A 21,741-nucleotide genomic window follows, 5' to 3' on the forward strand; every position below is an offset into this window, starting at 1 on the left:
CTGAAGCTGCCTTTAGAGCTGAAAGTATCTCAAAGAATATAAATCAATTGTTTTGCAGGTGTGTGGGGTGACAAGGCTTATCCCTTTGGAACCTGGGCACTTGAAGTGTTTGCGTTCTCCCAAGAGGTGGCAGCATAGTCTCAGTGTGGAGGGCCACGATGTAGCACCGCTGTGAGGAAATCGGCAGTGATGTCACTAGCAGAGGCAAAAGTTGCCACCCATCCCTGAGACACTGTGACTCTAACACTGTGATCACAGCTCCAGTCACCTAACCAGCTCTTACCCATCATAAATTGCTTTAGAATAAGGCCATGTTGGGGAACTTCTACTTCAAGCTAGAAAGCTGTTCAGAGTCCTTATCGTTAGAGGGACAGTGTGCTAGAGCACCCGGGGGACACATAATGGACACCTTCGCTCCTTGTCTTGGTGATGCTCAGTCCACCCTCACTGCCTTCTGTCCTTCTCTTCACTGTCGGTCCAATGTCTTCTCTCTTTTCACAGGATGGGTTTATCGGTCAGCAGGCGTGCCTGCGTTCACTCCATCCGTGTCTCCTCCAGGCCTCCAGCAAGCAATGACTGGCCTCAAGTGAGTCAGACAGGAAAGAGAGGGATGACTGGAAGCCTGGAAACCAGACTTCCAAGAGCATGTGCGGAGGCGAATCTGTAGCCTAGGACTTGTCTGTGGCTGGCAAGTGTGTTGGAAAGGAGGAGGGCGGACGACCGCTGGGTGTGAAGGACTTGGAGTGCACGTCAGTAGCATCACATTCTATTACTGGGCTTTCTTTCTTTCTTTTTTGAAAATATTTATTTAGTTAGGGTTTTTTCTTTTCATTTTTTTATTAAATACCTCTTTACGTATACGTTTATATTATTACACATATAATGGGCATTCTTTCTTTAGGATGCAAATATATCTCTAGAAATCAGGTTCCTTTAAGCTAAGTACACTTAAAGAGAGTTAAATTGTGACTAAGAAGGCAATTATCACCGGGCGTGGTGGCGCATGCCTTTAATGCCAGCACTCAGGAGGCAGAGGCAGGTGGATCGCTGTGAGTTCGAGACCAGCCTGGTCTACAAAGTGAATTCAGGATAGCCAAGGCTACACAGAGAAACCCTGTCTCAAAAAAAAAAAAAAAAAAAAAAAAGGCAATTATCTAGATAAAATATAATAGATGTAAAATTATACGTAGTTTCATAGGCTCAGACATAGCCTGATATCACTGAAAGACATACCATGATGACTATAAAATTAATCTCTTCCTTACCTTCGTGTTTGAAAAATAAACGTAAGAGAAAAAAGTCTCTGTGACATTAGCACTGAGGGCTGAAGCCAGGTCCTGTGGGTCTGTTCCATCTGTTCTGTGACCCCTGTTGCCTCATCTCTGTGTGCTTTGTGGACAACTTAGACTTAAGAAATTCTGAGGCCTGCTCTTTGGCCTGGAGTGCTCACACCACACTTGAAGTCAGCGGGTGTGACTGGCCATCGGAAATAGACACCCAGACCCTTTGCCTCCCCCTGCTCTGTCCGTGCATTGGCTGGTCACGCTCTTCCCTCAGGAAGTCACTGCTCCTAGTTCTTCAGAGGAAACGCACATGCATACACTCATATACACACTTTCACACACACATGTGTGTGCGCACACTCATACACATATACACACAATACATGCACACACTCATACACACACTTGCACTCATACACACATGCACGCTCACCTCTTTCTCCCTATCTCTGATTTATGAAAGTTTTAATACTCAAAATACAGTCATTTTTGCTGATGTATCAAGGAGTTTTAATTGAATGATTAGAAAACATTAAATTTCCCTATCAGTCAGTAAAAGAACCCTGCACACAAGCCGGACAAGGTGATGCACGCCTTTAATCCCAGCATTCAGGGAGGCAGAGGCAGATGGATCACTGTGAGTTCTAGGCCAGCCTGGCCTACAAAGAGAGTCCAAGACAGCCAAGGCTACACAGAGAGACTCTGTCTCAAACAAACAAAACAAACAAACAAAACCAAACAAAACAAAAACAAATAAACAAACAAAGAACCCTGCACACTACAAACTCAAAACTTTTCTTTAGAAAAAATATTTCCATAATCCCAACATTGGGAACGTTGAGTCAGGAGGATTGCCATGAGTTTGAAGCCAGCATAGGCTACACACTGAGTACCAGGCCGACCTGGGTTACAGAGTAAGACTCTGCCTCCAGAAAGAAAAATATACTTTTCTAAAGTTCAAATGCCTTAGAAGGAGTCCCCCTGGAATGTTGGGGAAAGAATACCAGTGTGCCTGGAGTCCACTGGAAGGTGAAATTGGAGATACAGTGAGGCCAAGTAGCCCTAGCTGACACGGGAGCCATCAGGATCTTTGAGTTGAGGGAGTCACATATTGTGACTTTTTAAATACACACATATGCACCACAATGTACACATGGAGGTCAGGGGACAACGCGCAGGAGTCACTTGTTTCCTTCTACCCTGTGTGTGGGTTCCAGGGGCTAAATTCAGGTCACCAGTCTTGGCCGTGAGTCCTTTTATCCACCGAGGCATCTCGTGGGCCCCTGAGGTGGGGTTTTCAAGGGGTTACTCAACTTGCTCTATTACAGATAGATTTGGTGAGGGGCAAGGACACTAGGAAGGCTTTACAACCATCCAAGTGAGAGGTCTTGGTGGCTGATGCTGGTTAAAGCTATAGGGAGGAAGTGACTCCTGTAGCTTATGGAGGGCGCTTAAAATGTTTCCCAAGGTAAGCAGGCCGAGCCAGTGTCTGAATCTGAAAGTAGAATGTCAGATAGGTGGGGACTTTGAGGGCCCGCTCCAGCCTCTAGGAACTCAGTCTGAGGCCAGGACTACAGAGCTTTACGGGGCAGGGGCGGGGCGGGGCGGGGGCGGGGCAGGTATGTTGAGGGATCAGGGATTACAGAGGCCTGGCTTTGGGTGCAGAGACAAAAGGAACGAACGTGATGGCTCTGGAGCTATGTGACTAGCAGGTGCTGGGTTTCCATGTGTGAGTTTCAGAGCGAGAAAGATTCCAGATAAGAAGAGTCTAGGCCGTGTCCATGGGAGTGGCAGTGGGGTAAGACGTACAGGTGCTCAGACCAAGGCATTCGAGGTTCCAGGAGCTTCCCAGCGAGAAGCCTCCCTGACAGAAATCACCTGAAAAAGGAGCAGAAATTGGCAAGAAACATAGCTAAGCCCTGATGAGCACAGCATAGTAACCCACAGATTAAGACGAGAAACACGGAGAATAAGAGACAGAAGGCCAGATGGGACCAACCCAAAGCCAGGTGTTATGGAACACATGTGTGAAACAGGCAATTTCCTACCCCTTTGTAACCTGCTGGGCATATGGGGGTGGGGTGGGAATGTGGGGCCGGGTCTGCAGAGGAAGTGGGGTTTTGAGCTAGAACAGGGGACAGTTCTATGTTAGTGGCAGTGGATAAGAAGAAAGCATCAACTTTACCATAGCCATATAAAACCTGGGCAGCCATCTTTTCTGCCAGGATGGTTGCACTCCAAATTTTCAGAGAATCACAACAGACAATTGTACTCACTGGGTAGAATTTAATATGATCAGGTCTTAAATAAGAAGCCGTGAACACAAACATTCAAAACCAAATACATAATAAATAATCTTTTAAGTTATAAAGTACATCATTCATATATTAAAACTAAATCCTCAGACGTAACTGTAAATGAAACAGAGCCATAACGTAGATTAATAATGCTATGAATTTATTCACATGAACAAAGAAGACGCTTTCAGCTAAAATATTGACAGTCATAACTAACTTCCCCTGAACACTCATGACTTACAACAACGTCTCCCTCCCCTTCTTTCTTCTTTCCGTACTGAGCAACTAAATATCACACTTGGGATGAAATTTAGCTCAGAAGTGTGGCCATGTGTTCCTGTATGGGTGCTCAGGACATTAAACTCAGACATACGAAGCTCAAAAAACAAAAAATACAGACTAGACTTAGGAAAGCCCTTTACCCTTGTTCTACAGATTTAAAAAAAAAAAAAATTGAAAACCAAAAGCCTACCCAAGTGGCCACATTCATAGGCACCAGTATGTCGGGTCCAAGGTGTCACCACCCACAGATGACCAATGGTGTCTACAGGTTTGCCTTACATCCCTCTAAAGGTCTAGCTGAGTCTTCAACACAGAGAAGTGAAGGCGCTGCCGGGCAAGACCTACTTTGGTTTATTCTAATGCATCCCTTCCCCTCGGCTAGTGGTGGAGCCCTCACAAGAGGTTCTAAGCTATTCAAGCTCTCAGCCTGTGCCCCGCTGAATTATTTTTACTTCTAGAGTAGAAATGGTCGATGATCAAAAAGGCTAGAACATATTTTTAACAGTAAACACACCAAAAATAAATACGTTGTCTTAAATATAAAATCACAGTGTCAAGAAGTCAACAGTTATACAGCCAGAAACAAAAACAAAATAAAGCACGGAGACCCCGTCTCTCTCCATCATTGCTTCCCGGAAGACTGCGTCTCTGCTTCAGCTTTCAACCGGCAAACTCACCAGCCTGTCCTAGCACCGTTTGACATTCAGGCGGGCTGTGTGTGTGGGCTGTCATCAAGAGCAGCATGTTTATATTTACACAATTTCTTTACAATACACATTTTTAAAATTTAAGAGAATGCATTGTTTCTGATTGAGGCACTTCTCTGGGAATTAATTAAATAACAAACTCTATCATAGCTGTATATTAAGTCTGTGCTTGTTTTAAAGCACTTTCAAGTACAGACACTTTTTCCTTAGAGCAAAGCCTTCCCAGTACATACCCTTGGGATTCAGATCCATGCTAACAATAAGAAATTCTCAAAGAGATTATATTGTTCCAGGGAAAGTAGCTTTCTAGACTTTTAAACTTCACATTGAAATATACTATTGGAATTTATATCAAATGACAGAACCATTTGCTCAGTTTACCATCTGTGGTTAAAAGTTTGGAATCTTAAGTAAAAGTCTGTGTAAAACTGGGACAAAACCTCTGGTCTCTTGATTTCTTTCCTGATGTTGATTTTAAATAGATGGTTGAATTTAACTTATCAAAAGTGTGCACAAAAGCTGGGCACAGTGGCGTACACCTTTAATCCCAGCACTTGGGAGGCAGAGGCAGGCAGATCACTGTGAGTTCAAGGCCAGCCTGGTCTACAAAGTGAGTCAGGACAGCCAAGGCTACACAGAGAAAGCCTGTCTCTAAAAAAAAGAAAAAAAAGTGTGCACACATGTGTCTTAAACGTTGAACATGTTTGAAATGCCTTTATCTTAGAAGTTTCATTTTATAAAGAGGAAAGAGAGGAGACTGAGGCTGGAGTTAGCAGATTCATCACAGCACCCTGTATACACTTGAGATGAGCGCCACGAAACTTTAAAATGCTATTCAGCTACAGAAGACTCTGGGTTGTTTGCCCTACCATAGCTTTTAGTTGCCATCTTCACAAGATTAAAATATTAGCTTATAAAGAGACTCGACATTGGGGGGAGGCAAGGTTTGCCTGCTTCTTAATATGCCCTTAGCACTTTAGAAAAACAGTGATGGCCGGGGGTAAATTCCATAAATAGGTTAAATTCTACTGTGCTTAAATATTTTTGATAGACCTAATGAAAAAGAAAAAATTGTTGGTACCCATCTGGGAAAACTCTCTCCAAGAGCATAAATAGACTAGATGTCTATGTGCTCGGTGTTTAGTGGTGACAAGTAAGCCTTCAGACATGCTGTCAAGTACAATTTTTTTTTCAAAGAATAAAGACCTCAATTTTCAATTTCATATTATGCTTTGTATTTTCAGCAAACATCATTAAGTTTGGATCACAATAGTTCCTATTCTTTCAGACCAACAAATTTTCTAGCTGTATTTTTAGTTAGAATCTTTAGTTTTCCCCCTTCCAATCAAAGAATGTCACAGTTGGTCAATAAGGTGAAGCCACAACTCGAGAAACCCCTGACCCGGGAAACTGAGCTCTTGTTGAGAAGAGATTTTCTATGTTGACAGCATGGACTCTGTCCAGTGAACTGCAAGATCAGCATGGTAACTGGGCAGAGGGGTCTTAACCTGCAGCTTTTATGGGCTGTTCCTATCATATCTCGCAATGCCAGGAGAAGTGCACTCCTGCGTTTGTGAGTGTCTGTGGTGCCCAGCATCTCCTCGGGTCCTGGGGTCCTTGGGAATCGTCAGGGTCTATGTGTCCTAGGAAAGGTGCCGATGAATCATCTGTAGAAACAACAGCCTGTGAGTCACTGGAGACCGAGATGCCATAAAGGAGGGAAAGAAATGCATTTAAGGCACATACCTTTTGAAAGAGTGATTTTAGTCGTTCTAGGAATTCTTTTGGTGGTTTTTTCTCGTAAGAATCACATGGGGCACATTTCTAGAAATCAAAATTAATTAATTAATTAATTAATTAAAACTTCCCTACTTCATAAAATCCTTATGTAAAATGTATTTCTTCTCTTGAAAACATAAATCATGGTTAGTAACAAACATTAGGAAAAGTTTGTAAAACTGTTCCACAAGCCACTTGTGGTATTTCATCCTTAGAGACAACTCTGCATATTTTGGTGTTTGCTATATCTTTTTTGCTACTTTTATTCTGTTGTCCTTTGCATCCGTATTCCCCTGGCTCATATGTGCTGTTTGTTGTTGTTACTTTTTAACCAATTACAAGTATTTCCTAGGAAATAGCAACACTTTCAGTATGGCACATGTGGCAGTTGCTTTGCTTTCCAGCACAGAATGGAGCTCTTAAGAGATTTTTGGATACAGAAATGGTGTCTAGCTTTCCCCTTTTATGTACAATTCTACAAAAAACACCTCTGCAGATAATTTTTCCTGAGTATCTCTGATTCGGTAAGTTTCTAGAACTTCATCAAGTAGATTAAAGAGATAAATTCCGTAAGGAATATACATTGGAAAAGCATTTTACCTCGTTTCCCTTGGGCAATTCTTCTCACCCCTGGCCATTGATTCTACAATCTAATTGTAAAGGGCAGGACTTCCTCTTTTAACTTGCGCTTGTTTGATTGGTAGGGATATTGAGCAAATTTTCATACAAGTGTTGCTTGATTTCCTCCCTCCTCCTCATCTTTCTCTTTTGATGTTCCTCCCTCCTTTCTCCTTCAGTTTCATGCTTATTCCTGTTTCAACACCAAAAACTCCAGGCCACTTGATGCTCAGAGCATCTGGCGGAAACACACTAGCTATGCTCGGCTCCATCCTGACGCAGCTGTTTGTGAGACCTGGAAAAAGTTGCCCTCTTCAACCAATCTCACTTTCTTCACCTGCAGGAGCTGGGTTCCAGGTGCAAACCACACAGCACTGTTTCCTAAGTCTCTGGCCCCGGGCTCCATAGCTGTGTTCACTTCCTCACTTCCTTCCCTCCTCTCTCTCTCCCTCCTCATCTTCATTTCTCTTTCCTTCCTTTATTTTCTTCTCTTCTTCCCTTCCTTCCTCCTTTCCTCCTTCCCTTCGTCCCTCTGTCCTTCCCTCCCTCCCTTCGTTCCTTCTTCAAAGCTTCTTGAACAGAGTTTAGCCCTCGTAACCCAGGCTGTCCTGGAGCTCTCAGCGCCCCTTCCTCAGCCTCCTGGCTGCGGAGCTCACAGGCCTGCACTGCCATCTCAGGCAGTTCCTTTCTTAAGTTTCAGACATTTTCCCATAATGACCTGGCCAAGCAACCCAAAGGAACAAGGCTTCTTTTCATAATGTAATTATGATTTCACTGTAGTCCGTGTGAAAGTTTTTGAAGGACAGGCAGATGGTACACAAGGCAGAGCGACTTCTTTACATCATCCCTGCTGGGTTTGAGTAATGCTTAAATTACTCAGTTCTTGAGCCTCTGAATTGCACATTAGTTGGCCAAAGAAAGGATATACATACAACAAGGATACAGAGTTCTAAAGATACAGGAACCTGGATACTTCCCAGCCCCATAAAAGGATGCTCCCCCTTAAATTCAATATTGACTCTGCTTTTGCCTGGGACAATACAATTTACATCTTGGTGTGTTGTAGGCTTTCTTTTTTTTATCAGATAGCTAGGATCTAGTCCTGGATAATGATGACACAAATTAATACCAGCACGTGGATGAAAGGGACACGTTTAACCTCTCACAGTTAAATTCTCTTCCTAATGGCTTCTTCACCCTGGAAGCTGCTGTTAACATGCTGCCAGGGAGCAGTCGTCAGTTCTAGTTGGGTTTCTAGACAGAGGCTGAAGAGGCAATGCCGCGTCTCAAAGCGTACCTTACAATCTGCAACAAGGCGGCTTTAGCTATGTGCATGTGTGAAGCACATGTTGTAGCTAACATAACATATAACACACACGTATAGTATGTTATAGTTAATAAGTGGCATTAAGATAAAAGGGTACATGGTAGTGATATCTGCAATCGAGAGCGATGACAAAGGGCAGCCTTACATCTGTGTGCCTCTGGCTTCTCCCTGCCCTCTTGGTAGGCAACCTCCTCCTCAGCTGTGCAAGCAAGTCACTAATGATCATCTTACTGTTCCCTGCGTTTGATGGCTTGAGATTGGCCTTCTGAAAACAGGTGAAAGCTTTGTGCTCACAGCGATCCTGAAAGACAGACAAGTAACATATGTTAATGACCCGAAAATGATCATTAGCATATGCTAATGAGCATCGGTCCAAAAGTTAAAAATGACCTCGCAGCCCTCAGTTTTTCCTTACATATCATGTCTTGGACATATTTGTTTTAGAGGCTGCATTAGGTCGTATCAGACAGATCTCTATTTAAATTTTGTAAACAACAGAAGTTCCCCTCAGACAGCTGCCCTGTCTGAGAGAAGAAGGAGCCTTTTCCTGCTGTGCAGAGATGAGGACAGGCCTCACCATTCTCACTTTCAATGCCTGAGGTCAAAGTGGTGGGCAGAAGCTTTGGGGGGTTGGATGTGAGTGTATGTGGGGGTGGTGAGGAGAGTGCAGGACCATAGTATATAGGCAAGCAGTCTACCACTGAGCTAGCAGGCCCGCCTTTCTATCTGTGACAGAGAATTTAGTTTAAGAGCACAGTCGCTAAACCCTGAGGTTGTACTTTGCGATCAGTGGCAGCTTTGTGGAAACGATCCAACAGTCTGGCTGAAAACCTGTCGCTTCTGTCCACTGTGCCCACAGGTGTCTCCATGGGTTGGAGCAGTGCCCTAGTCTGCAGAGCCCAATGCAGATCTGGGCATCAGCAAGTATTCAGGAACTATCTGTGGCGTGAATGAGTTAAGAGCACTCCAGGACCACATTCTACGAGGCACTTCCAATCTCGGGCTGACTTACATGTTGTAAGTCATAGCCTTCTCTGGGTAGGGCAGGATTCCTCAAGAATGGAGGGGAATCAAAACACAGAAGGTTAAAACGCATCTATAAGCAAGCAGCAGGAAGGAGGGCATAACCAGCGGGAAGGAGGGCATAACCAGCAGGAAGGAGGGCATAACTAGTGGGAAGGAGGGCATAACCAGTGGGAAGGAGGGCATAACCAGTGGGAAGGAGGGCATAACCAGCGGGAAGGAGGGCATAACCAGCGGGAAGGAGGGCATAACCAGCGGGAAGGAGGGCATAACCAGTGGGAAGGAGGGCATAACCAGCGGGAAGGAGGGCATAACCAGTGGGAAGGAGGGCATAACCAGTGGGAAGGAGGGCATAACCAGTGGGAAGGAGGGCATAACCAGCAGGAAGGAGGGCATAACCAGCCAGGAAAGAGGGCATAACCAGCAGGAAGGAGGGCATAACCAGCAGGAAGGAGGGCATAACCAACCAGGAAAGAGGGCATAACCAGTGGGAAGGAGGGCATAATCAGCGGGAAGGAGGGCCTTCCTTAGAAGAGCTGCGTCACAGAGACTGGAGAAACAGACAGACTAAGGGTCAAAGCCTTCTCTTTGGCTTGGTTAAATGTCTAGTGGCCAGTGAAGAAACTCAAATCTCAGCAATGGAATGTACCGGAAGAGCATGCTGGGCAAGTGCTTCACCAAGTTAAAGCCTCGGCTCTGGAAGAGAAACATCTGAAACCGTCTTAGTGCTGATTCAGGAGCTTCTATCGGGGTTGCTGTTTCCTTTACAAGTGTGTGTGTGTGTGTGTGTGTGTGTGTGTGTGTGTGTGTGTTTGCGGGGTTATGTGTGTGGGTGGGTGTGATTCTCCCCCCAAAGTTGCCACATCTACATTTCACCAATGTGCACGGAAGCCACTAGCTTCCAACCAGAAGCTTCCCTCCTTCCCAGGATGATGCCGGAATCTTCTCAGGGACAGTCAGCTGAAAGAGCAGTGAGCCTGCTTTGCATTTTCCAACCCATACACTTGCCGGGTGTGAGTGTTGACTAATAACACAAGCCCATCGGCCTTGCTTTGCATAGGTAGCCACAAGCCCAGCGGGGCTTATCTAGTTCTTTCTATCAGGTGGCTTGCCTGTCACCAGGGCAAAGTGCTGGCCTTCCCATGTTTGCCAAAATGCTTATTTAATAGAAACTATTTATAAACGTTAATTATAGCACTTTTTTTCCTTGAAAACCACATGTTCATGCTTGTTGAAGTTTTTTTCTTTTCTTTTCTTTTTGACCACAACCGGCTTAACTTACTGGAAAAAAATAATATTCATATTTAAAGAGGTAAATTTTCCAGCTGAAACTGAAAACACTAACTGCCTCATCGTGATGATCTGAGAAACCAGTATTTCTCACAGAGCCTCATTTTGCTGAGTTAACATTTTCGTTTATACACTGAAAGAAAATTAGGTTCCAAAGAAGCTTGGGGAGGGGTCATAAGAGCAAATTCCCTGAGACTACCCTGCCAGGAATGGTCAGGCCCAGCTGTCAAAGCTTCACACCCTGACTAGTCAGAAATGTGACATCAGGATGTGGATGTGGCGCTATGCCCACCTTCCCTGTCCACGCTGATAGATGCTGGCCTTGCTTTGCTTTTGTCCTACAGGGAGCAGCCTGTCTCTAGAGATGTGTGGTCTGGGACAAGATCCTGAAGGCTGGATTTCAGTGCATAGCAGTCAGGTGGGGAGCCAGAGGCAGTCTAGAACCTGGGGCTCCCAGGAGGCTCAGAGTTAGAAAACAGCCATGCAGGTGTTTCTTGGTTGCTTTCCTCAGCTGGGGAATTTTCTAGACCTGCATGGCTTCTGCAGACTGGAAGGCAAAGGAAGGAGTTTTAAAAGCCACTCCTCTCTTTAGCAGAAAAGAGATTTTCATAAAAGGTACACCTGGTTTGCTAGTTCTGCCACTGAACATCTGGGGGGAAAATAAGGTTAATTTCCTAACGCCTATTTCTGACCTGGTTGTATTTTTATCCTTTGGAAGGAAAGTCATTGCAGTCAGCATGAAGTATCCAACCAACTGTTGGGTGGCTTGCCTGTATCGCACTCACAGACCTGCTCTACCCACAGACCAGGGTTTCCTAGTGGCACCATTACTGATATATTAGACAGTATAACTTTGCTGTCAGATCTATTATACACATTCTAGAACATTCACTTGCATCCCCGGCCTCTAGGGACTGGATGCCAGTAACACTGTCACCCTTGCTCCCAACTGTGCCAACCAGAGCATCTGCAGATAACGTTGAGTGTTTACCTGGGGAAGGGCAGCAAACCCCTTTGTGACAGACCGTGCTTTGGACGCTAGCTCTGAAAACTTGTGTATAGCTTCTGTGGCCCTTTCTGCCTTCCTCTGTCTCCACTTTGCCTGCCAGCACAGCTCAAGGATGTTAGTTAGAGCCATGCTTGATGCCTCAGAGACTGTTCTGCATGGTCAAGTCATCAGAAAGACACTGGCTCACCGAGACACATCTTCTCATGGAGATGTAAAATTTTCAAAACTTTCCCAGTAGAAGATAGATTACTAGAGAGTGGAAAGGACACAGAGGGAGCTGACCGACGGGAGGCGGCCAAGACGTGTGCATGCGCACAATCACAGGGAATCTCGTCAACTTGTGTATTAGCAATGCAAAGATGATAAAAGTTAAAGCGGCTACCGGGAAATTCAGACTTTAAAAAAAAGACATTTTACACTAAGAAAGCATATGTAGGATGTACTCATTGGGTCAACTCAGGTGACAATGAGGGATTTTCCTGTTTTGTTTTGTTTTGTTTTTACTTCATAAGGTGCAGACTTCAGGCAGGAAAGCCTGGAAAGAGCTCTCCCCACAGCAGTCAAACACAGTGCGTGAGATGCTGAGAATCAGACAACGTTGAGAATTATTCTTATTTATTGGAAATGTCCTTTCAATAAGTCGAATGTGTTACTTTCATTTTAGAGGCTGCTTATTAGAAAGAATACAGTAAACACAAGTGGTCGCGTTCAGAGCCAGAGAGTGAATTGTAGAGCAAAGTGGCGGCCATGACTCATTCACTTTCTAAACTTTTACACTGTCATTTACCATAAGTCTCTTCTTTGAATGTATCTGTGCGGTGCCCTAGTTACTGGCAACACTTTCCTAGTTTTCCTAATTTATGCGATTAAAGGTCTAGGTGCAAGCATTTCCCCAGTTTCATTTACAATGTTAAGGTACCAAGCTGAAGACCAGATTAAAGAAGTTCTTCAGGGGAAGGCAACAGATGCTCCTCTGTGCTATGCCAAGCCTCTCTCCCATGGACTTGGATATGAATAGCAAGAATTGGATGGAACTATAGAAATGACTCTTGAAAGACCTCATCACAGGCATAAGAAAGGAGACTCACTGAAGCCAAGGTACATGGGAATTACATCAGAAACTTTTGACTTCCACACTCCCATCTCTGTGCTTTCCTTACAGTCTAGTTCCTTCTTTCTTTTTAAAGATTTATTATTAAAATGCAGATGTTACCTCTTAAATAAGATTACAAAGGAAATTGCATAGCTTTCATACCTAAGGCTCTGGAGATAGAACTGTCTGTTCCTTGTTGAGGCTTTTATCTTTGTTGCTTTGACTTAGGCATGCTACCTAAGAGTATTCTCAGAGGCTCTAGAGGGCAAGCGTGCGTTATATAAGGATACAATGTGATATGGCATTGGCTTGCTGATAAATCTACGGATACATGGCCAAAATGGAAATGAATGCCTTACTAATTATTAACCCCCCTAAGCTATTGAAAATAAGCATAAATAATCATCCTATGACTTGTTCGACTTTAAACTTACATAAAGTACATTTTCACAAATAAGGTCAATTGATCTTACCTTTACATCTTGTGGAGCTGGTAGAAGTTCAGGCTCCTAGCGAAAGAGAATTGGTTCTGAGTTAGTGATGTAAAGTCAAAAGGCTCATTTTGCATTAGTTGGAAACTGTCATTTAAGGTGCATTTTGTGACAAACATGGCCTTACCAGGTCATTCACGTGGATCTTCAGCTGTTCAACAACATCTATCAAGTGACGGAGTCTAATCAGGAGGCGATCTGGTCCCTGGGGGCTTGATTTATGAGCCACTGCCCCCAAGAAGATGACTAGCAGACAGGCAAGGGTCCTCTCCATGCCACCAGCACTGGGTCTCCAGCAGCAGACGAGCAGAGCCTTGGTTAGGTTTCCACCTCAGCCTGACTGTGGACAGGTTGTCTCTATAGCTACCTATTTATTCATCCCTCAAGGAGAGGCAAAGCCCTCCCATTGCAGCTTGGAAATCTTTGTACAGTGGATGAGTGTGTGAGTAAGTCTTTTTCTTTTCCATTGGCTAGGTATACGTGTGCGTGTGGGGGCAGGGATGGACGGAGTCCACAAAATGTGCCCCATCTGCATCTTAGACAGGAAAAAGAGAGACACGGGTGAATTCCAGTTTTCAGCACTCACCGAGTAGTGTGTGTGTGTGTGTGTGTGTGTGTGTGTGTGTGTGTGTGTGTGTCACACAGGAGGCACCATCACATTTCAGAGAAGTAAACACAAGCACTTTGACCATTTTCTCTGCATCCCTGGCACCGCACCTTGGCTGTCTGACAGTCATAAAGGCACTTGCACAATGAGTAAAGTGGCAGCGTGTCCTCTATTGCAGGGACGTTTCGTAGGGTAATGGCTGTGCCTTTTGACTGGACCATTCTGTATTCCATTGCAAAGATGGAAGAGATTAACTTTTAGGAAAAAATTAAATGCCGAGGTAGTTTCCTAACTAGCAAGAATAACTTAGAACCATATCAGGTTTGCAGAGGTGTTAAAATAGGATTCTTCTCCCAATTCTGACCAGTGCGCCTTTCAGTAGTTCTAAAACGGTGCTTCTTGACACTTCACGTAATAACCTGGTTCATAAATATGGTTTGTAAATATAATAAACTGTTTTTGATAAATTATGTAGACAGTCTGCTCTCTACCAAGAGCCTACTCCATCTTCATTAAAATAAGGACCGACAAAGTCTGTAATACTTATTGCTTGTATTTAATGTATCAATTAACAAATGAAAAGGGCAAATGCTCCAGTGTTTTTAAGGTATCTTCAGAGCGAACACAGACCCAGCCAGAGAAGCCAGACACTGGGATCATGCCCGGAAAGCCAGAGGACATGGAACAGGAGGAAGTAAACATCTCTCCCTCCTTAGCTGGCGGGTTCTAGCAGAGGCACCACCGGGCTTCTGGGCAGAGCCACTTACAAAGAATGTCAGCAGAGTAACGGGCACACCATTGGCTGAAGCTTTCGAAGAGCAGGACCGAAATGTGAGCGAGTGAACTTGTTGGATCCTGAAGCTGGTCTGTGGCCTCATTCACGATTTCCAGCTTTGTGTCATAGTGCGCTGCAGAGAGGAGAGCAGAGGTTGACAGTCAGCCAGATGCAGCTACCCAGCGGGATGTGAGTCCCTCTGGGAATTTAGCAAAGGAAGCAGCTGCAGCCGGAGCCCTGCAGCCGGAGCCCTTCTCATCTACGCCAGCTCAGATTATGTGTTTGGTGGCACGAATCCCCCTTATACAGAAGAGTATATACCATGGCCGCGGATCTGTATGGCAAAATAAAAATAGATTGCGAAAAGGCGGTCCTGGAGAATAAGTTAGGTACGATCCAGCATCCTTGGCTCCCGAACACTTTTGAAGACTGTGGTTTGTTGTTTACGAGGAGATGGGTTCTTAATTTATTAAAAACACCTAGAATTAGGTGGGGGGGGGGGCGCAGGTGTTACATACCAGAACTCCAGAGGATTGTGGGTTTTAGGCTACCAGGGCTATATAGTGAGGGCCTGTCCTCCCCTCCTTTAACTAAAGAAAGGAAAGAAAGGTGAAAACGTGGGGTATAGGTTACTAGAAATTAAAGGGTGTAGGCTGGTGAGCCAGCTCTGTAGGTGCTTGCCACCAAGCTGAGGACTTGAGTTCCGTTCCCAAGTGGATGGAGAGAACAAGGTCCCCACAAGCTGTCCTCTGCCTGTCATATGCGTACCCTTCCACATGTGTGAGGGTGTTTTGAGGTATTCTTTTAAAAAGTCTCTTTGAACACCAAGAGCAAAAGTACCTGGAATGTCTCTTTTCCTCTCAGGGCTGCTCCAGGGCTTTCTGACAGACATTGTCCTCACTGGTCTGAACAACATGCTTCTAGCTGCACTTGTGGTCGGGGACAGGCTGATCAGTCTCAGAGACCAGAAGTGGTTGTGGCACCTGCCTCTCTTCTGCATTCCGTGCCCTTATGGTCCTTCACTCACTGGGGAAAGTTGAGTGTAACAGTTTAGCTCAAGGGATGTTTAGGCCACCGTCAGGTATGTCTCACAAATAAGCCTCTTCACTATAGATTTTGACTTACCTGTTTGCTCATCTATTTTGTCACACACTTAACAACCATCCTGTGTTCCCAACTCCTGATTTACTCTGAAGCTTGGACTGTGAAGGTCCCGTATCTGTTCAAGCTGTGATCTCGTGCAGAAGACGAACATCCTTACGGTTGGGTGGAGAGGCGCGTCCTGAAATCATTTGATTCTGTAAGGGAGGTTGCTGTGTGACCTTATCAACCACTAAGGACTAAAGCTCACCATTTGCTGTACCCCATTGCTTTGCCTGAATGGTCCTTACTACATCTTTTCCTGATGTGCCTAATTGAATTTCCATCTCCTGAACACACTGCCCGTGGTGATTAAAGAGTTCATTTTGAAAAGCAGAGTTCTGAGCTCAAATCTAGACTCTAACAGTGAATTGCCACATGACGTGGGCATGCTCTGGAGAAGGGACAGTGGGAGGGAGCTTTGCAGACTTACAAATCCAAGGGAAGGGCTAAGAACAGTGCGTGATGAAGTCCGAGGACATTAATCAATCTTGGCTGAGGGTGGGAAGGACCTACAGACACACAGGAAGAAGGGATAGATCAATGCTAAGCCATATCCATGGCATGGCTGTAGTGGTGGTAAAAAAAAAAAAAAAAATGTTGAAATCCATGCTGCCCACAGGAAACCACTGTTCTTGATCCTGTGGCAGAACCCTCCATCAGGCCCTAAGACCTTCCAGTCCTTGCTTCCCGCTACCTGTCAAGGTCAAGTGTCAAGTGCTCTGCCCCACATCCCAACCCAGACCTTCCAGGAGTGGGAATCCGTGGAGGCAGTTCTGCAGCACTGAGCATATTAGCATCATGGGACCCACAGGAAGGAAGGCAAAGGGTTCAAAGTCCAAGTAGATGTGATGACAGAAACAGAGCCTGGCATGGCACACAGGCCAGACTCATGGGAGACGCATGTCATCAGAGGCTCAGGGAGCCAAAGAACAGACTGACTCTAGAGCAGCGGTTCTCAGCTTGTAGGTAGCAAATCCTTTAGGGTCAAACAACCCTTTCACAGAGGTTGCCTACGACGACCAGAAAGCACAGATACTTACATTATGGTTCATAAAAATAGCAAAATTGCAGCTATGAAGCAGTAATAAAATAACTTCATGGTTGAAGGTCAGCACAGCAAAAGCAACTGTACTGAGGGGTCTCGGTATCGGGAGGGCTGAGGACCACTGCTTGAGGGGATTCAGAAGGAATGTAGCCCCCACCATGCATTGACTTTGTTCCATGAGCTCATTTTGCGCTCCTGACCTTTTGAATTACAAGATGCTTAGTTTGGCTGTTTTGTTGTCCTTGTTTTTGTTTGCTTAGCAATATAATTTTCTTTTATTTCTCCCTCTTATTGAAAATAGATTTTTTTTCTCATATAATAGTCTTGATTATGGTTTTCCATCCCTCTACTCCTCCCAGCTCCTCCCCACCTCCCTTTTCATCCAGACCTACCCCTTTCTGTCTCTTATTAGAAAATAAACAGGCATCTAAGGGATAATGATGAAATAAAATAGAAAGAAATGAAACAAAAGCTATTATATCAGAATAGGACAAAACAAGCAAACAAGGAGAAAAAGCACCTGAAAAGGCTCAAGAAACATATAGACCCAGAGGCACAAACAAGTGTACACTTGTTTGCACACTCAGGAATCCCATAAAAACACTGAACTGGAAGCATAATATATACACAAAGAATCTGTGGTGTAAAAGGACAGAAGGAAATATCAATAGTGATAGTAGTAATAATAATAATAGTAATAATAATAATAATAAATATTATTATTTAAATAAAATAAAAATAAGGTAAGTTTTTAAAAAGAAAAAGCCCAGACACAACATTATGAAACAAGGACCTAAAAAAATAGCTGAGTGTTGGTGGCACACACCTTTAATCCCAGCACTTGGGAGGCAGAGGCAGGTGGATCAATGTGAGTTCAAGGCCAGCCTGGTCTACACAGTGAGTCCAGGACACCTAAGGTTACACAAAAAAACTCTGTCTCAAAAAACCAAAAAAAGAAAAGAAAAAGAAAGAAAGAAAGAAACAAGGACCTGTAAGCTTTGATCTTTAAAAATCTACTTTATTTAGGGTTCTTTAATGCCTCTACTTCCCTTCCAACCCACCTACCCTAGATAGGAGATAAAGAAGATTAATAGGGACTAGAGAAGCAGGCCTTTTTAGGACTCAGTTCCTTGGACCACTTCCACTCTTTGTATCAGGATTCTAGTAGCAAACACAGCAGCAGAAACAAGCAGCAGTGGGAGCAACAGCAAACACAGCAGCCTCTTCAAAGTCTTCTCTAGAGCATCTCTCTCTAGGAGCATCTGGAAGCAGGAGTGTCTGGAAGCAGACCATCTTAAAGCAGAGCGATGAACAGCCAAGTGATAAGAAAGGGTGCAAAAGCCAAAAAGCCAAGCCTGTGTTTTGGGGGCTCATATTTATCTTCTCTCAGGGTTCCAACCAGGATGGCTATCAGCAGGCAAAGACCATGGCCCTGCATGAGGTAGTTCCTCTTCTATCAGACAAACATCAGTTGTCTTCTCACAAGTCTGTTTCCAGCAAACAAATATCACACACCCTCACACATGTCTGTTTCACATCCCACACTTGGGGTCAAAACAAAAACATGTTTGCATCCACTACAAGGACCCACCAAAAGATGCCGTTGTGTCATTTTCTGTTGGCCATGTACTACTGGGTATGCAGCCTACCCTTAAGAGTATTTGTTTTCCCAGTGAAACTCTCTTGAAAGAAACTGAGCTTTCATTTGCAAGTGGTTATTACTTGGAGATTGGTTCCGGGTTAGGGATGGTGGTGTGTGTCCAGTTCTTCCATCTCAAAGACGTCAACCGGTGCAGACCCATGCAGGTCTCTGTGAGTTCGTATGGGCATTAGTTCTGTTGTATTTAGAAGGCCTTGTTCTTCTAGTGTCCTCTAGCCCCTATGGCTCTTACATTCTTCCCCACCTCCTCTTCTGCAAGGGTCCCTGAGCTCTGAGAAGAGAGACATGATGGAGACACCACATTAGGGCTGAGTGTTCCAAGGCCTCTTGCTCTCTGCATACTGCCAGCTGTAGGTGTCTGCATTTGTTCTGCTGCAGGAGGAAGCTTCTCTGATGGTGGCTCAGGAAAGTATTGCTCATTGAGTATAGCATTTTATTGTTATGTGGCTGTGTTGTTTGTTTGTTTATTTTTAGAACAGTAGTATTTAGTTTTACCACAGGTCCCTGGGATATATAGACTCAGGTTCTTGGTCACCCAAACAGTATGGGGTATTGGTTCCATCTCCTGGAGTGGGTATTAAGTCAAAGTAGATATTGGTTGATTACTCCCACGAGTTTTGTGCCACCGTTACACTAGTGTATCTTGCAGGCAGGATACCATTGCAGATCAAAGGATTTGTGGCTGGGTTGGTGCTTCTGCTTCTGCTTTGGTAGCATGCAGAGTACCTTCCTGGACCAAAGACACTAGCATGTCTTCTCCATATTCAGTGAGCTCAACTTCTCCATGTTCAGTGAGATGTGTAGGTGTTGACTTCTGCTGTGGGGGCTATAATCTTGGTAACAACTTGGGTTGTTTGGGGGCTTCTTATGGGACCCTTTGGCCAACAACTCAAATAGATATAACACAATCCCCCACTGGAAGTTTCATTTGGTGACAAGAGATGCTCCATTATTTGGTAATTTTATTTAGGTTGCCTTCATATATTTATATATTTTAGGAAGCTTCTACTGTATTGGTTTCTATACCACCCATCAAATGACCCTTAATTTCAGCTGTTTCTCCCATATTCCCTCCGTCATCCCCTTCTCTCCTCTTCCTCCCTACTTAATCCTCCCATTCTAGCAACTTCTCCATCCAACCATAACTATCTATTCCATTTATCTTTCCTAGGGAAATCTGTATGTCCTCCACTAGTCCCCTGCTCTATACCTAACCTCTGTGGTTCTAAATATTGTAACTTAACAGTTAATATCCACATGTAAGTGAATACATACCATATTTGTCTTTCTAGGTTGGGTTACCTCATTCAGGATGAATTTTTTTTCCTAGTTCCATCTCTTTACTTATACATTTCATAATTTTATTCTTTTTAATGGCTGAGTATTATTTCATTGTAGAAACATACCACATTTTCATTATCTATTCATCTGCTAAGGGACATCTAGGTTGTTTCCAGTTTCTAGCTATTATGAATAGAGCAGTAATGATCATGGTTGAGCAAGTGTCCTTGTGTATATGCCCAAGAGTGGTATAGCTGGATCTTGGGGAAGAGCTATTTCCATCTTTCTTCCTGAAGAATGTCCACACTGTTTTTCCTACTGGCTATACAAGTTTGCACTTCCGCAAGCAATGGATGATTGTTCTTCTAACTCTCCATCCTCATCAGTATGAGCTATTACTTGTTTTATTGATCATTGCTGTTCTGATGGGTATAAGTTGGAACCTCAGTGTAGTTTGATTTGCATTTCCCTGATGACAAGGGGTGTTCAACATTTTTAAATTGTTTCTTTGCCATTTGAATTTCCTCATTTGCTTACTTTTGTACCCCATTTGAAATTTGATTATTTGTTTTCTTGATATCTAGTTTTTTATTTTTTATATATTTTGGATATTATTCTTCCATTTGAGGTGGAGTTGGTAAAAAATGTTTTTCAATTCTGTAAGCTGCTATCTTATCTGAATAATGCTGTCCTTTGTCATGTAGAAACTTTTCAGTTTCATGAGGTCCCATTTTATTAATTGTTGATCTTAGTGCTTGTGCAAACAGTATTCTGTTCAGAAAGTCTTCGCTTGTACCAATGTGTCCAAAGCTATTCACCACTTTCTCTTCCATCAGGTTCAGTGTATCTGGTTTTATGATGAGGTCTTGGATCTACTTGGATTTGAGTTTCATGAAAGATGATAAATATGGATCTATTTGCATTCTTTTACATGCAGACATCCAATTAGAACAATACCATTGGTTGAAGAAGCTGTCCTTTTCCAGTGTGTACTTCTGGCTTCTTTATCAAAAATAAGGTGTCCATATATGTTTGAATTTATATACGATCTTAAATTTGATTCCATTGAACAGTGTGTCTGTTTTTACTATAGCTCTGAGAACAGCTTGAAATAAAGGATGGTAATGCCTCCAGCAGTTCTTTTGTTCTTCAAGATTGTCTTAGCAGGGTTTCTTTGTTGTTGATGTTGTTTTTCCATAAGGAAGTTGAGAATTGTCCTTTCAATATCTGTAAGGAATTGTGTTGGAATTTTGATGGGGATTGCATTGAATCTGCAGATTGTTTTTGCTGGGACAGCCATTTTTACTATGTTGATCCTACTGCTCAATAAGCCTGGGTGATCTTTCTATTGTCTGGTATTTTCTTCAATTGTCTTAAAGCATTTTCGTTTTTGTTCTGTTTTTATCATATAAGGATATTTTGAAAGGTGTTGTTTTCCTGATTTCTTTCTCAATCCATTTATCGTTTATACATATGAAGGCTACTAATTTTTATGAGTTATTTTTGTATCTCTCTCTCTCTCTCTGTGTGTTTCTCATACACACACACACACACACACACACACACACACACACACACACACTATCATATTATCTACAAATAACATTACTTTGACTGTTTCCATCCAATTTGTATCTCCTTGATCTCCCTCAGTTGTTTTATTGCTCTAGCTAAGACTTCAACTATTATATTGAATTGGTATGGAAAGAGTAAACAATTTTGTCTTCTTCCTGATTTTAGTGGCATTGCTTTGAGTTTCTCTCTATTTAATTTGTTGTTTGCTCTGGACTTTCTGTAAACTGCTTTTTATTAAATTTAGGTATGTCCTTTGTAACCCTAATCTCTCCAAGATTTTTATCATGAAAGGGTGTTAGATTCTGTTAAAGGCTTTTTCTTCATCTAATGAAATGACCATGTGGTTTTTTGTCTCTTGGTTTGTTTATGTGGTGGATTTTATTTATTGATTTAAATATGTTGAACTACCTTTGCATCTCTGGAAGGAAGCCTACTTGATCATGGTGAATGATCTTT

General features: G+C 43.4%; 1 protein-coding gene and 1 pseudogene across 1 annotated transcript; one reads left to right on the plus strand and one right to left on the minus strand.

Annotated features, from left to right (window-relative positions):
• Positions 1-6,102: 6,102 nt before the first annotated feature.
• On the minus strand, positions 6,103-13,595 carry Il21 (interleukin 21). Its single transcript, XM_051157756.1, has 4 exons — positions 13,327-13,595; positions 13,182-13,217; positions 8,439-8,594; positions 6,103-6,393 (listed from the first exon to the last, which is right to left on the minus strand). The coding sequence occupies exons 1-4, from the start codon at positions 13,471-13,473 to the stop codon at positions 6,103-6,105; spliced, it is 630 nt and encodes a 209-aa protein (XP_051013713.1). The 5' UTR covers positions 13,474-13,595.
• Positions 13,596-14,464: 869 nt separating this feature from the next.
• Positions 14,465-15,621, plus strand: LOC127199628 (methionine adenosyltransferase 2 subunit beta-like; annotated as a pseudogene).
• Positions 15,622-21,741: the final 6,120 nt, after the last annotated feature.

The sequence above is a fragment of the Acomys russatus genome, chromosome 15, assembly GCF_903995435.1.
Source record: "Acomys russatus chromosome 15, mAcoRus1.1, whole genome shotgun sequence".
In the NCBI taxonomy this organism is placed as follows: Eukaryota; Metazoa; Chordata; class Mammalia; order Rodentia; family Muridae; genus Acomys; species Acomys russatus.

What these genes read in the sequence shown, in the direction of transcription:
- Il21 (XM_051157756.1), bottom strand. Translation starts at nt 13,473, where the DNA reads ATGGAGAGGACCCTTGCCTGTCTGCTAGTCATCTTCTTGGGGGCAGTG. An exon ending in CAGCTCCACAAGATGTAAAG is followed by an intron (nt 8,595 to 13,181) that starts GTAAGATCAATT and finishes TCTGTCTTTCAG; the next exon opens with GATCGCTGTGAGCACAAAGC. An exon ending in GAAGCCAGAGGCACACAGAT is followed by an intron (nt 6,394 to 8,438) that starts GTAAGGCTGCCC and finishes TTTGATTTCTAG; the next exon opens with AAATGTGCCCCATGTGATTC.